This window comes from Echeneis naucrates, chromosome 16, assembly GCF_900963305.1.
Source record: "Echeneis naucrates chromosome 16, fEcheNa1.1, whole genome shotgun sequence".
NCBI classification, from domain to species: domain Eukaryota; kingdom Metazoa; phylum Chordata; class Actinopteri; order Carangiformes; family Echeneidae; genus Echeneis; species Echeneis naucrates.
The window spans coordinates 1,455,551-1,471,611 of NC_042526.1; the positions used below are offsets into that span (position 1 = coordinate 1,455,551).

Consider the following 16,061-nt stretch of genomic DNA (forward strand, 5'->3'; position numbering starts at 1 on the left):
CTTTAAAACTAATGTAGCGACCCCATGTGGTTGGAAAATAGAAGGGAAAAATCGTGATATTTTTCATTGATAATTAATATTTTTATTATTTTATCATAAATGTATTCATTTGGTGGAAGACGCTTATAATAAATAAATACTAAATCTATATTTAAGATTGATTAATTAAATGGTTACGCCAAATTGAAGTATTGAATTAATTGCGGCTTGAAATACATTTGAATACAATGAAAAATAAATAACTACACAAATAAAATTTTTAATATATATGTTTATAAATTAAATGAAAAAGCTAAAGATGAAATCTATTTCTACGTAGGCGTCACTTTGAACAGGCGCTACGGGGGCAGCTAAACAGCGGGGTCCTTCAGTCGTCAACATCACAGCGACACGTGAACGGTGAGAAAAATGGCTCGTAAAATCTGTTTAAATGAGCTAAAACCGCTTTGTTTTGGACGTTTAGTTTAGAATACGTGTTTATTCAATCAACACGGACTCAAACACGAACACAACATCAGACAACAAACACAGACTGAAAAGAAATCGGTCATTTTTTCTTCCTGCGACGCCAAACACATTTAACGGTGTTTAAAAACGTTTTTGGAGCCACTAAAAGGTGTTTATAAATTCGGCCCGACATAACAGATAACAGAAACACACTTTGTATGAGTAAAATCCTGGATTTTAGGTTCATTTTGGTTCATTTTGTCGTTTATTTTAATACAAATGAGTTTTATCGGTTCAAACTGCTCAATGTTTTATATAGATGTCTGAAGGAAGACAATCAATGCACCAGAATCAGATATTACTTTATTAATCCTCAGGGGATATTTGAATAAAATAAAAATAGACATATAACTAGAAATGTGTACATACAGAAGAGTGATAGAATGTCAGTACATGTCAGAATGTAACCCTAACCCTAACCCAACGAATTAATACAAGTACAAATGAAGTGAATAGGCCTATGATGACGTAAGATTAAGTATTAAAACCTACATTAATCAGGCAATATCAGGTATTGTTATTATTAATATTATTATTATTGTTAACTCCATCAGGGGGTGTAGCAGCACAGGATGGGTCGCTCCTCCAAAGATAAGCGGGATATTTACTATCGTCTGGCCAAAGAGGAGGGCTGGAGGGCGAGGAGCGCCTTCAAGCTGCTGCAGCTCGACCACGAATTCAACCTGTTCACAGGTGAGACCCAGGGGACCAGTCAGGCCCCCCCAGGCTCAGTATATGTAGGTTTCATGGAGGAAATTTGAACAAATGTCTGATTAATCTAAATGGACTCAATTTGTGCCTCTCAGGTGTAAACAGAGCGGTGGATCTGTGTGCAGCTCCTGGCAGCTGGAGTCAAGTCCTCAGTCGGAAACTCAGGTTCATATTTTTTTTTATGCATGTTTTTTCCTCACTTTGACACAAATCCTCAGTCTTATGCAACTTTAATTATATTTTTAGCACAGTACAATGGAAGATCTTATTTTGTTTTTCCTCTTAGAGGACGCAAGGAGAAGGCCGAGAAGGATGAAGCGGGAGAGGAGGTGAAGATCGTGGCAGTGGACCTGCAGGCCATGGCTCCTCTACCAGGAGTCACTCAGATCCAGGGAGACATCACCAAGGTGAGGGGCTCAGTATCAAATCAACAAATAAACAAAAATTATGAAGATTCAGAGATGTAGAATAACAGTTTTTTTTTTTTTTTTTTTTACAGTTATGGTTTTACCAGCAAAACGCATCAGTTTGCAGCATCATTGTTTGGAAATGGTTTAAATCTAAAGAAACTTTTTTAGATTTTAAATGTGTTTTGGACGGCTGACAGGTTCATGTCTTCCACAGCAGGATCCAGGATTCAGAGTAAAGCTGATAGAAAATCATTAACAATCCCAATGTGTCATACGTAGCCTGGTCACATGACCTGCGTCCTCTTCTTCTTCTCAGGTGACGACCGCTCAGGAGATAATCCGACACTTTGAGGGCCAGCCAGCCGACCTTGTGGTGTGTGACGGAGCTCCAGACGGTGAGATGTTCCCTCCTTCACTGGAGTCTCCACGTTCTGTTGTTTAGATTCAGCATCTCAACGGTCATTTCCTGTTGTGTTTCCACAGTAACTGGCCTCCACGATGTGGATGAATACATCCAGGCTCAACTCCTCTTGGCTGTGAGTATCAAGAGGTGTTTTGTTTTCCTCTGTCGGTTTCTGGTCTCGTGCTGATCGCAGCCTCTGTTTCAGGCTCTGAACATCACCACCCACGTCCTGAAGTCCGGAGGAACATTTGTGGCCAAAGTGAGTCATCTTGATATTAAATGACCAAAGAAAATGTGGTGTGACAGGTTTGTCTGTGGGATTTGAAGCTTCTTGGACTCTGAGTCTCTCTGTTGGTGTGTGTGAGGAATATGTTGTGTGCTGTGGACATCATGCTATAAAATCAGACTCAGTTCTATAGAATTTTTCATCTTTTTACTGGTTTATAAAGCTGTTAGTAGATCTCATGAGTCAGGCATGTAATTGATTGGATGGAGTATCTTTATTTATATAATTTAAGTATTTTCTTATTGACAGTTATTCTATTATTATTTTTATTATTATTATTATTATTATTTCTTGAATCTTTTTTATATTGTTGTTTGCTTAGTGTAAAATCAACTTCAGGAGATTCTCAATAGTGTTTTTGAACTTCCTGTTAATGCTCTGTTTTCATTTCATGCTCTGCCCATGCTTTCATCACTTTTGTTATTTTGAATTTTGATAAACTGGTGTATGAAAAATGCTATACAACTGATCGATTGATTGATCGATGTCCTATGTGTCTCAGATCTTCAGAGGTAAAGATGTGACGTTACTCTACTCTCAGCTGAAGATCTTCTTCAGTAGTGTGACATGTGCGAAGCCACGGAGCAGCAGGAACTCCAGCATTGGTGAGCCGCCACCACTGACAACCAATCGCACATTGTTGTTGTTCAAATAAACTGTGAATCCACCGACCTTCACTGTCTCCGTGTGTAGAGGCGTTCGTGGTGTGTCAGAATTACTCTCCTCCTGAAGGCTACGTCCCCAACATGTCCAACCCTCTGCTGGATCACTCCTACGGTAACACCAGCCTCTTTCCACACATGGCTATGTCTGGAACTCTGATCTGGATCAGGAAAAGCTTGTGCTGGAAATGACCGGGCCAAGATTACATTTCTTGAAATTGATTTATAAAAAAAACCAAACTTGACTCTAAAAGGGCTCAAATGCTTGTAGGTTGATCTCAGTGCATGTTTTTGCCATGATGGTCCTCTGAAGACCCGACTGTCCTGGAAGAATCTGGTCCCATTAAATGTCTGTCTTAAAATTCGTGACATTAATCTGGTCTGAATCAGTTTTTAGCTTCTCCATACTTCCCGGTCCTGGTTCTATCAGATCTCAGTCTAGGCTCTGGTCTCTCAATCAGATGTGGACTTTAACCAGCTGGAGGGTCCAAACCGGGTCATTGTTCCCTTCTTGGCGTGCGGTGACCTCAGCGCCTTTGACTCAGACAGAACATACCCTTTGCAGGTGAGGAGACAATGGATGGATAAATTAGAGTTTTAATGTGTCAAATTCTGACTTTATGAACTGAACCCCCCCGTGCTTGATGGTTAGTGCTAATACTTAGCATGCTAACATGCTCTCACTCTCTTCTCCAGCTGGATGCTGATAAACAGTACCAGTACACGCCCCCGACTCAGCCGCCCATCTGTCCCCCCTACCAAGAGGCGTGCAAGCTCCGCAAGAACAACCTGCTGTCCAGAGAGGACACTCCATCTGTCTGTCCCACCCAGAGCCAAGACGAGCCAGAACCGCCAGTCGAGTCCACCTGATCCATCCAACTGGAGGAAAGAAAAAACACCAAGAGAAAAAGGACAATGTCTTCTGTAGCAGTTGAGCGTTTTAATTTCTGATCAATAACATTAACCTGTTTTACTTCTGCGTCCAGTACAGACATCGGTCCAACTGTTGACCAATGATCTGATTTTGTGTGAGTTTGGGAGTTCTTGCTTTGACCCTCGAGGCCAAGTTGTTTTAAGCTTTGCCTGTCGCTTTGCCTTCCTGAGAACAGAAACTTTTTAAGTGATTCAGTAAGTGATAATTTTATCTATAAACAATAAATTTAATGAAATGAAAAACCCTCATTGTGCTGCCATCAAGTTTAAGACTAGTTGACTTTAAGTTGAGAGCTTTATAGGAACTTATTACTCAATCCAAACTGTCGTTGGCTTTAACAGGAAGTCAAAAACTGCTCTGTTCTCTTTTGCGTTCGTTTAATCTTGACATTTAATGACATTTCTATGAGCTGTGTTTTTATATTGCCCTTTTATTATGCTTATTACCTCTATTTTTATTTTTCTGTTAACATTGACTTACCTTCTTGTATGACAAAACAAAAAAAAATTTATCTAATATAGTTCAACAGCAAGGAAGGTTTTCAATGTTTAGATCTGGGAAATTCTTATTTTACTATACAATTTAAAAATAGGATGCAAAAGCGACCTCTCCAAGGTATAATGGAAAAGGTTAGAATCTGATGTAATTAAATAAACATACATTTTTACTTATGTCGATTTTTATTTTTAGATTTTAATTTTAGTTAATTCTCAAAAAAATATTTTGAGAATTTCCCAGTTTGGGATCTATAAAGTACATCTATCTATCTACAAATAAATACTGTATTATAGTTTAATCACACCATGAACACTGAAATATTTAGAAATTTGATTCAGTTTCTCAAAATAAAATAGAAGCATTCCTAGAAAAACGTGCATACTCATAACCTATAAAATAGATAGAATGTAAAAATAAAATAAAACAGTAGAAAGCAAGGCAAGGGAGGATTCTATACAGTATTTAAAACAAAGGGAATTCAATGTGCTTTACGTAAAATTTAAATTATGGAACAGAGAAAATGAGAAAAGAGCTGAAACAGTAAAAGATCACGTTAAAACAATTAAAATGACATGCATAAAATCAAAACTATATAAAATCTCACAATAATTAAGATGAATTAAGTAAGACTATATAATTTGTGCCTTTTATACGAGCAATTAACACATTAAGTGTTAATTAGCTCCTCCCGCTTCAGTTGTCATGAAAATATCTTTACTCCTCCTCGTTGTTGTTGTTTTTGGTGTTTGTAAATAAACACACACAAAAAAAAACAAAAACAACAACACTACACAAGGTGCTCGTTGTTACGTTTTGTGCGTGCTGACGTCATGACGCAGCGGCTCACACAACGTACCGCATTGTTGTTGGGGGAAGAGAAGCTCGGGCAGCCGCTGAGCTCCGCCGCTTCCCAGTCCGATCAGCCCCCCGTCGATCGGTCGTTTCCTCCGGTCAGAGTAGAATCCCCGCCTCGGCCCCCGAACCGGCTCCGTCGCCCTGGATGCCCGCCGGTTCCTCTCGGGTCTCACTCGGTTCAGCGGGAGCCGCGGCCGCCGTCGGAGGAGCGGACTGGATGTGGATTTAACTGTCCCTTCGCTCCGCAGGCCGCGCCGCCATTGCTGCCGTTTTTTTTATTTTTTTTTTTACGGACTGAATTCGTGAAAATACCGAGGTAAGTTCAACCCGACTTCCAGCTCACCTCTTCGGCCTCCTCCTCCAGATCGCCCGGTCGGAACCCCCAACCCACCGGAGCCGCTCCGGGACAGAAGCCTCCTTTCTGCCCCCTCCAGTCGAGGCAGTTTCTTGTTGTGCCTGTCGCCATGTTTCCTCCCGCAGCCGTTGGAACAGAGCTCGGCTAACGGGCTAACGTTAGCTCCGTTTGAGAACGGAGGGTCCCGACCGGCGACCGGAGAGGCCGCCGCTCCGTTAGGGAACCCCACGGCCTGTCTTCCTCCGAAACAGGCCCCGGGAGTTTGGCGGATAGCTCCCCTTATTTACTGACAAAGCTTCAGGTTGAGGTTCAGAGCGCAGCTAGCGGAGCTAGCAGCCGCGGAGTCGGGTAGAGAGAGCCGGCAGAGCTGCCGCTGTTAGCCGGGGATCCTCGGCAGGAGCAGCGGCCACCTCCATGCAGCCGGCCCGGGGCTTTCCTCCCCCCCCCCTCCCCGGGTTAGTGTCGAGGCACACGGTTTCATTCATCCGCAGCCCCTGTGCTGTCACAGCTCCCCATGTGAGGGGAGGGCTGAAGCTGTTCCCCTGCAGCCGGCCGGAGGTGACCGACATGCTGGAGTCTCAGCTAAAGGAAGGACTGGAGCGTTTTCACGGCGTGTGTCTGTGGCTGAGCTCTGAGAAATGAAACAACACACACACACAATGGAGGCTCACATTTAAAGCCCCCAGCTAGCTGCTCTGCGTGGCCCCTTTCAGAAAACTGAAAGTTTAATTAACTGAAAATAACCAGAACTGTCACGATGGCTTCATCTGCAAATCCTTTTCACTTTTGGGAAACAGCGATTGTTGATGTCAGTAAATGTGTCTCTTAATCTGACCAGCTGCCCAAAGGCCAGATACACTGACTTTTTATTATCATATGCTCCATGTAAATACATGAAATTTACACATTAGAGAAGCTGGAAGCATCACGTTATTGTACTTTTTGAATATAGAAGTATTCCAAACAGTTTTTACTACGTAGTTGTGTGTCGGTTTGTTTCTTTTATTTTGTAAATAGACACCTGCTTGGCCAGTATGCTGACACACACACACACACACACACACACACACACACACACACACACACACACCTGTGGAAACCAAAGTCAGGATGTTTTCTCATCCTGTGTTTCTGGTCTCCCTGATGGCTAAAAGAATCTCTTCAGTGTGAATGTTTGTTAATATTATTATATCATTATATCAGTGCAGATGTGTGTAGAAGTGTGTACATCTCACAAATCTTGGTCATTATTATTATTGGTATTATTAGTAGTATTAGTAAGAGTAGCAGTGTTATTAAAGAAGCAGGATAGATAGGTAAAAAATTAATGCAGGGAGAAGAGGTGGTAATTGATGAATTAACTTCTTCCCACTTTTCATTTTTGTTCCATTGTCTGTAGCTTCTTTTGTTTTAATTTTGTTTTTGCCATATTTCAATGTTTATTCAAGTGTCTTTGAAATGTGGAAGGAAACTTTACTTAGGTTAATCTTAATTTTAAACTGATGCATTTAGCTGATTTTTTTTGATTTTTTGCATATGTTGCCCAATCCATGGTACTGCTAGTTGTTCTGGTGTCAGCACAGTGGCACAGACATTTTCGAACGTCCAGCAGTAATGTATTCAGTAAATTTGCATAATCAGCATCATCCAATAACTGCTGACAGAGATTTAGGAGTGCAGACCCTGCAGCAGATGAGACTTGGCTGTGCCATATGCAAACACACCTACACGCTGAGGGATTATTTGATGTTGCTGTTAGGTGCTAAGCCATTTAGAAATACTCAGTTTGTGGTTGTACAACAGGAAGTTGTACAAAGAAATGTTTCCTAAAGGGGACTCTTAAACACTAACCAACCTGACTCTCTGACAGAAATATATTATAGTGTATAGTTGTTACATATTTGAAGGTTAGAGGGGAATGAAGAGATTTTGCATCCCTGTGTAAACATATTAAATGCCTGACAATCTTCCTGAGAGGCGACATTGAGAGTTAAGGCTGTTAATCATTAGTATGTGCTTCTGTTAGATGTATTACATCCTGTTAAGATTGCCAGTTGTTGCTTCACACAGTCAGGGTTTGTCAAGGTCAAGGTTGCTGACACGAAAAATAGCAACTGCTTCCACAGCATGACACCAGCCAGTCATTGACCCTGTGCTTACATTTCTCTTTTCAGGGTCTTCACGGTTTCAACATGAAGAAAAAAGGTCGAAATCACCGCCCATCTGCGCTGAAGAGGGAGTCGTCCCCCATCAAGCCGTCGCCCAACCGGGAGACGCTGACATACGCACAAGCTCAGCGAATGGTGGAGCTGGAGGTGGATGGCCGCGTGCACCGGCTCAGCATCTATGACAAGCTGGATGTCATCGCCGATGATGACCCCACAGCTCAGGAGATCATGGAGTGCAACAGCAACAAGGAGAACAGCGAGAAGCCCCAGCAGGTCCTGGTGCGCTCCGTGCGCCTCAAGAACAATCAGCAGAAGAAGAACGCTGCCCTCATGGCCTCACATGGCACCGGCGGCACCCACGGCACCACCGGGGGTCTGTTGGAGCCAAAGGTCAGAACGGTTGAATACAATTTGCCGGTGGTGCCGAAGAGGCCGGTCGCGTATTACAAATACACGGAGAAGACGGCAGAGGAGCTGGATGAGGAGGTGGAGTACGACATGGACGAGGAAGACTATGCCTGGCTGGAGATCATCAATGAGAAGAGGAAGAGTGAGGGCATCAGTCAGGTGTCCCATAACCTCTTTGAGTTCCTGATGGACCGCTTCGAGAAGGAGTCGTACTTATCTACGCAGGGGCAGAGCGACCTGCAGTCTTTGGTGGACGAGGACGCTGTCTGCTGTATTTGCATGGACGGAGACGGTGCCGACAGTAATGTTATCCTCTTCTGCGACTCCTGCAATATCGCCGTTCACCAGGAGTGCTACGGTGTGCCGTACATTCCCGAGGGCCAATGGCTTTGCCGGCACTGCCTGCAGTGTCCACTGCGGCCCGCAGAGTGCGTCTTCTGCCCCAACCGAGGCGGAGCCCTCAAGAAGACAGATGATGACCGCTGGGGCCACGTAGCGTGTGCCCTGTGGGTTCCAGAGGTAGGGTTCTCTGACACAGTTTTCATCGAGCCCATCGACGGCGTCCGCAACATCCCGCCGGCGCGCTGGAAGCTGACGTGCTACCTGTGTAAGGAGAAGGGTGCAGGAGCATGCATCCAGTGTGACAAGATCAACTGTTACACAGCCTTCCACGTCAGCTGCGCCCAGAAGGCCGGCCTCTACATGAAGATGGAACCTGTCAAAGAGGTGACAACGTCCGGTGCCACAACCTTCTCTGTGAAAAAGACCGCCTACTGCTGCAGCCACATACCCGAGGGCTGCGACCGCCGGCCCCTCAACATCTACCAAGAGCCGCACCCCAAAAATGGAGCCTGCCACAAGAGGAGTGACAAGAGGGGGAAGTCCCGGGCCAAGGGCTGGCACAAGAAGAAGAGTAAGAGAGCAGACCCCGAACCTGAGACAGAACCTGAGACCCCCACCAACTCTGGTCCCAGTATTACTGCCTCAAGGTAGGCAAGAAACCCAGGACTCCCAGCATGCATCTTTCATATCAGACCACATATTTTCCTTTTAGTGTCTCATCCTTGACCTTCAGAACAATCAACTTTAAAATGAGTGAATCATACTGAAGGGAATAACTGATAAAAAATTACAGGAAGCCTTAACGCAGAGAAAAATCTGGATGTCTGATGGAAAATGTTTCTTATGAAATATTATAGTCAAATCAAATTTTTGTTTCCATGGAGCCCTGGTCCAGTGTTACTGCAGTAAAGTGCAGTTCCTGACCTGATTCCAGAGCTAGAGCTTTTATATTTAATGTACATTATAGTTTTGAGTTGCTTCTGGTCAGAGTCCCTGCTTCGGACTTTGGACCTCAAAAAAGTGTGAATATAGAATGAATAAAATGAGTGTTTATCCATTTAATAATTATCCTCTGCTTCCTTGTGGTTCAGTCTCGACACCATCCTGAACCAGGTGGCGGTGCAGAGGAAGCGTCCATTTGTGGAGAGGGTTCTTAGCTACTGGGTTCTAAAGAGACAGTCGAGGAACAACGTGCCGCTGATCCGCCGGCTTCAAGCGAACCCCCAACCACCCAAATCCAAACAGGCGGTCAGTGCTGCAGATCCATGGGCCACAGACGGCGGCCGCTAACCATTAACCATGGCTCTTTTTATCAACTGACATTTACGTGTTTTCTCCAGGACCGCATGGAGACAAACCAGGCACTGAAGGAGCAGCTGAAGGAGTGGCACCGCCTCCGCCACGACCTGGAGCGAGCTCGTTTGCTGCTGGAGCTCATTAGGAAGAGAGAGAAACTCAAGAGGGAGGAGGTCAGTTTACCCTTCAGGTCACATTAAGGCTCTTCCTTTGTGACTGAGTTAAGACTCACTGTGATAGGAGATAGTAGCTCAGATAACAAAGAATGGACATTGAACGTTTCCTTCTTTTCCTCATTTAAAAAATGTGTAAAGCAGAATAGCCAAAGAAAAGTTCCTCTCATGTATTTGGGTGGTTCTAGAGCTGATCTGAAGTTTCTATCTTTATGTGATCAGGAGTTCTGCTCATTCTTTGGAGCAGTAATGATGAAAAATCAGCTCTAAATATCTGATTGTCCTGAACACTCACTAAATAGAAGGAATGAAGATAGGTTTGTGTCGGTCAGAGACTCCACCCAGACAACACACGTATACCTGACACCAAGTCAAGATGATTTTCTCCGACATGTCTAATCCTTTTCCCACGTGCTGAACCCGTTTGTGCTCTCCTGGCAGATGAAGCTGCAGCAGTCCGTGCTGGAGGTCCAGCTGACTCCCTTCAACATCCTGCTCAGAGCTGTGCTCTGCCAGCTCCAGGAAAAGGACCAGTACAGCATCTTCGCTCAGCCCGTCAGCATCAAGGAGGTCGGCAACCGTTTATCCATCCACAACAAAAACAGTCCGAGGTCGTTCTGTGTAGCAGAAACCGTTTTTTAATCAGTTCACCCAAATGTCAGAACACCTCCTCTCTGACATTTCAGAGAGAAGTTCCTCACTCTGAAAGTTTGCTGTTGACCTTTTCAAACAGTTCACAAAACTAAATAATCTAAACTCGGAGGAGCTACACATATGAATTTAGGTGGCATCCCATTCTTAATCTGTAGGGTTTAATATGACGTTGGTCCACCCTTTGCAGCTGTAACAGCTTCAGCTCTTCTGGAAAGGCGTCCCACAAGATTTAGGAGTGTGTTTATGGGAAAGTTTGACCGTTCTTCCAGAAGCACATTTGTGAGGTCACACACTGATGTTGGATGAGAAGGCCTGGCTCTCAGTCTCCACTTTAATTCATCCCAAAAGTGTTCTATCGGGTTGAGTTCAGGAATCTGTGCAAACCAGTGAATTCATCCAAACAAAACTCACAGCATGGAATTGTCTGAAATCTCTTGGAGAGTCTCTTCCACCAGACTATACCATACAAGAGATTTTGGACAATTCCATGCTCCCAACTTTGTGAGATGGCCCTGTTCCAACATGACTGTGCACCAGTGCACAAAGCAAGGTCCATAAATGCATGGATGAGAGAGTTGCCATTACCAAAAGACGTCATATTAAACTCTGGGTTAAGAATGGGATGTCACTTCAGTTCATGTGTGAGCGAATACTTTTCCCAATGTAGTGTATGTCTGCGATGAAAGGGAATCAGTCTCTTTTGTTGCTCTCAGGTTCCTGACTACCTGGACCACATCAAGAACCCCATGGACTTCTCCACAATCAGGAAACGCATTGACGCTCACGGCTACAGGAGCCTGGATGAGTTTGAGGCCGACTTTGACCTCATCATCGCCAACTGTATGACCTATAATGCCAAGGACACGTTCTTCTACAAAGCAGCTCAACGGATGCAGGATCACGGAGGTGCCATCCTGCGCAGGGCCCGAAGGGAGGCAGAGCGCATCGGCTTCGACTTCCCCAGCGGGCTGCATCTCCCCGAAGCTCCGAAACAAGAGGCGCCGCCCCCCTTCTCCTGGGACGAAGGTGAGTGGGAGACATTTTCTGGAGATTGAGTTGAACAACCTGCCAATGAATTAATCCCAAAGTTAGTTTGTTAGATTTATATTTCTTATGTTACACATATTTTGACGTTACTTAACGTTAAGAGACACTGAGGGGAACAGAGAGGCTTCCTTCATACCCTGTGGAGGAGCTACAGTGATGTCATGGAGATAATACTGACCCATCTGTCTGTCTGACTCTCCCTCCTCCTCAGTGGACCGCCTGCTGAGCCCTGCCTACCGACAGCTGACCCCCCTGGAGGACCAGCTGAAGGAGCTGCTGGAGAAACTGGACCTGAGCACCGCCATGAAGCACAGCCCGTCCCGCAGCAAGAGGCTTAAACTGCTCAAGAAAACCATCATGGAGGTCCGCAGCGAGATGAGCCTAAAAAAGTCCCTCTCACCGCCACCCGCTTCCCCAGATCCTGACCTGACCCCTGCCGAGTCAGATGAGAAACCACCACCTGAGCCCCCAGCAGAGCCCTGCAGCCCACAGGAGGAGAAGTCTTTACCTCCTCCGACGTTAGAGCTGCTGACCTCGGCGTCACAACTCGACACTTCGCCCACTGACTCAGAGCCACCCCCTCTGAAGCCCATCGAACCCAGCATGGACCAGACTCCCATGGAGCTCGACAGTGACACATCTACCTCAGTAACTCCAGACACCCCCAATGGGCACATCCCAGACCCTTTGGTCCACAACGGCGACCTCGACACTGAAGCCCCCGGCGCCTGCAACCGACGGACCAACGTCCTCTTTCGCAAATCTAAGAGCGCCAGCCCCCAGAAACCCCCAAAGACCCCGGAGGCACCGTCCCCACAGTCGCCGACCCTGGGCTCCAAAACCTTCCTGTCAGTAGTGATACCACGACTGGAGACACTCCTTCTGCCGAAGAAGAGAAGCCGCAGCAGCAGCGCCGACAGAGAAGACGAAGACGAGGAAACGCCGATAAAACGCCTCGATACAGGTATTAATTAGAACATCCGTTAAAGTCCCTCTGATACGACATAGGTTAGAATCTCAAAATATTCTTTTTCCATCTTTAGGAATAGCAAATGGATTTGTGGTAGAGGAGGAGGAAAGCTCATCGTCTCCTCGCCTGCTCGAGCCTCGTCGCCGCTGCGCCTCCGAGTCAAGCATCTCCTCCAGCGGAAGCGTCCTCTGTGGCACGAGGTGAGATCTGGGAACAGGATGACATGAAAAGTTTTGAGGAAATCTCATTTGCCTGAAATAGTCAGCTATAAAACAGCAGTTTCATTTACATTCCCTGTAATATTGTTGTGATGAGTCCAAATGAATAAATTATACAGATTTAAGATGTGTAGGTTTTTGTTTTTCCTTGTTTTGAGCTCAATAACAGTAAACTTGGTATTTGATTGAAGAAATAAAAAGATGAAATGTGTCCAGTCAATACTGATCACACATCTGTTTCCTGCTCATCTCTCTCAGCACCGTCGTCATGTCTAAAGGCGGGAAAGGGCGGCCAGCGGCGGCCCGACGGAGCACAGTGGACGACAAAAGCTCTTTAATGACCCACATTGAGAACGGAGAGTTCACCAAAGCTGCCAAGATCTCGTCAGGTGAGCAGAATGGTGACGGTCGGTCTGTCAGGTGAACGTGCATGAAACAGCATGGCAGCGCTTTGATGGGTCAAATCTTTGAGTAAGACGTTTACTAAACATCTTTACTAATCCGGTTTATGTGCCAGCATGCGTGGTTTGATTTACTGGCTGACATCACAGTGTACTGGATCAGTATTTTAAGGGTCTGGAACCAGCAGCTCCTCAGACGTGGTCCAGGGGTCTCTGAGGTTCTGGATCAACTCAGCAGAGACCCAAAGCTCTCAGTGCACAGGAACAGGAACCTTTATGATGGACGAGGTGGAAGTGAAGGCCATTTGGTTCAGTGAATTATTGGTTCATCTCTCATCAGTGAAATCGCTGCACATCAAAGATTGTCAGGGTTGAGTGTTTATATTCGAGAGTTTTTAAAAGTTTGATTTAAAATGAATTATTGTCTGATAATTGGTTTTTAAACGGCTTTGGCCCATTAATTAAATTCTTGTCCTCCATATAATCTTAAAAATCAGCCATCATTGATTTACAGCAGAGAGAAAATCCAGCACAGTCGATGTTTAGTCATCGCTCATTGTTGTTGTTGCCGTGACGACAGCAGGTGGGCCATATGCTAGAGGCTCACAGGTATTGTATCTTCACTAATAACTGTCCAATGATACCCAGCCCCTGTCTGTGTGTGTGTGTGACTGTGCAGTTCCCCTCCTGTGTGATTGGCATTGTTTATTGGATCCATATTAGCTGTTACCACGGCAACAGTCTCAAACACATGTAAAAGCATATGACGAACTGCCAAATTGAATCCTTACACAATCATTGACACAATTCACATGAATTAGTGACAGAATTTATTTTAGTTCAGCCAATCAACAGTCAGGTCAGTTTTGAAGCGTTAAAACTGATCCTGAAGATCAACTCAGGACCAAAACCTTTTATCAGTCTCATCAGGAATTTACTCCAATGTTTTTTAAAGGTAATCTTTAAAAAACCTGTGTTGTGTGGGTGTGTGTGTGTGTGTGTGTTTGTTCAGACTGCTTGTGCTCTGTGTCTGTTGCAGTGACTCCTTCATAACTTGCTTGTCGTTGTTCCTGTAGAGGTGTGGAAGTCCACCGCTGCTTCTCCATTTGTTCTGGAGCCTCTTAAACTAGTTTGGGCTAAATGTAGTGGATATCCCTCCTACCCCGCCCTGGTGAGTGAGTGTTAGTCCGCTCTGTGTCTCATTACCCATCTGCCCCTCCTGCCATCGTTCGTGCCGTAGCTCGTGATTTGTGCTCACAGCCATGCGGGCGCTCCCAGCTTGGCCGCTCGTGGACTGATTGGTGTGTGTGGAGTTGGCCGCTGCGCTCAGAGCGTTTCTGGCGCGACTCAGCTTTGCATGCTTGTGTCTCTGAGTGCGGGCTTCCTCTGTGCGACCGCCGCCACCAGGATTTTGAGTCCATGCCGGCACCGTTGGCGAGGCCGTCTCACTTAGACCTCCCCCTCCCCTCCCCTCCCCTGTGCTGTCTCCTGGTCTCTGCAGATCATGGACCCCAGAGTGCGGAGGACGGCGTCTCAGCACAACGGGGTGGAGCTTCCCCTGCCGCCGCTGGACGTCCTCAGAATCGGAGAGCGGATGCAGTTCAGGTCCGAAGAGAAACTCTTCCTCGTCCACTTCTTCGACAGCAAGCGCAGCTGGTGAGCAACTCGCCAATGACGATGATAAAAAAAACAAACCAAAAAAAAACAAAGAGCACAAACTATAAACTCACGCTCATCTCTGTCCTCCGTCTCTTTCCGTCCTCAGGCAATGGCTTCCTAGATCCAAGATGGCACCCTTTGGGCTCAACCAGACGCTCGATCGGATCAAGCTGACGGAGGCTCGCTCCGCTCACATCCGAAAAGCTGTGCGGCTCGCCTTCAACCGGGCCATGAACCACCTGAACCGCGGCAGCAGCGAGCTGGAGCCCAGCGCTGACCTCGCCGTCACAGACTGAACCCCCCCCCCCCCCCCCCCAATCTCACCATCCCATCATCCACCTCTCCACCTCCTCGACCTTTCAGCTTTTTCTTTCAAACACCACCATTTACGCACAAAGCACACACACACACAGACACACACACAGACACGCACACGTCATGTTTACCATTTCCTACAACTGGATCCTTTTCGTGCCTCCCCCTCCTGCTCGCCCCCACACATAACCCCGCCCCCCCTCTCCCCACTCCCCAGTACAAAATACTGTAGCTTGTGACGGCTATCTCGTTTTGTCAAAGAGCTATGCAATGAAATCAACTCGGTTAGCGGGTTCAGAAAAAAAAATCTAATTTTGGCTGTGAGGACCGAAAAATCACGGGTCTGAACCTGTTGAATGTGTCGGAGTTTGACCTCTGACCTCTTTAAATGTGCTGCAAGACTGCTGCAACAATCTCACTGCCATGAAAATGTCCATCAGTGTGTGTGTGCGTGTGTCTGTGTGCGTGTGCGTGTGTGTGTGTGACAGCAGCAGCTCCTGTAAATACAAGGTCTGACACTAATTTATTCACTCCCTGGTTTGTTTCGGTTCAGATATTTATACGGTCGGAGGCGAGGAGCCGCGTCGACGCCGCCGGTGTCGATGTTTCTGCTGGTGCTATCTCTACAGAGAGAAACAAACATGCATACTGTACTGAACGTTTTTATTTCAGCTCCTTTTTTACAGTTTTTTGTAAGTTATTGAGTTGTCAAGCTTCAAGTTCTCGTCTTTGGCATTAATTTTTCTTTTGTGTGCATCTTTAGTTTTTTTTTTTTTTACCTGATTGTTT

At 45.7% G+C, this 16,061-nt stretch overlaps 2 protein-coding genes across 3 annotated transcripts; both read left to right on the forward strand.

The window, feature by feature from the left end:
* Positions 1-365: 365 nt before the first annotated feature.
* On the forward strand, positions 366-4,143 carry ftsj1 (FtsJ RNA 2'-O-methyltransferase 1). The gene is made up of 11 exons (XM_029523269.1): positions 366-399; positions 1,062-1,200; positions 1,314-1,383; positions 1,505-1,625; positions 1,945-2,023; positions 2,112-2,164; positions 2,237-2,290; positions 2,820-2,922; positions 3,011-3,094; positions 3,441-3,544; positions 3,676-4,143. Exons 2-11 carry the CDS (start codon positions 1,080-1,082, stop codon positions 3,847-3,849), a joined length of 963 nt encoding a protein of 320 aa, XP_029379129.1. The 5' UTR covers positions 366-399; positions 1,062-1,079; the 3' UTR covers positions 3,850-4,143.
* Positions 4,144-5,287: 1,144 nt separating this feature from the next.
* On the forward strand, positions 5,288-15,487 carry LOC115056733 (bromodomain-containing protein 1-like). Of its 2 annotated transcripts, XM_029523422.1 has the most exons (12): positions 5,288-5,582; positions 7,796-9,186; positions 9,631-9,787; positions 9,880-10,008; positions 10,450-10,578; positions 11,376-11,688; positions 11,921-12,673; positions 12,753-12,879; positions 13,156-13,286; positions 14,375-14,469; positions 14,800-14,954; positions 15,064-15,487. In XM_029523422.1, exons 2-12 carry the CDS (start codon positions 7,814-7,816, stop codon positions 15,251-15,253), a joined length of 3,552 nt encoding a protein of 1,183 aa, XP_029379282.1. In that variant the 5' UTR covers positions 5,288-5,582; positions 7,796-7,813; the 3' UTR covers positions 15,254-15,487. The 2 variants fall into 2 exon arrangements, with proteins under 2 accessions (XP_029379282.1, XP_029379283.1); XM_029523423.1 differs by lacking the exon at positions 14,375-14,469 and having other exon boundaries at positions 15,064-15,219.
* The last annotated feature ends 574 nt before the right edge of the window (positions 15,488-16,061 follow it).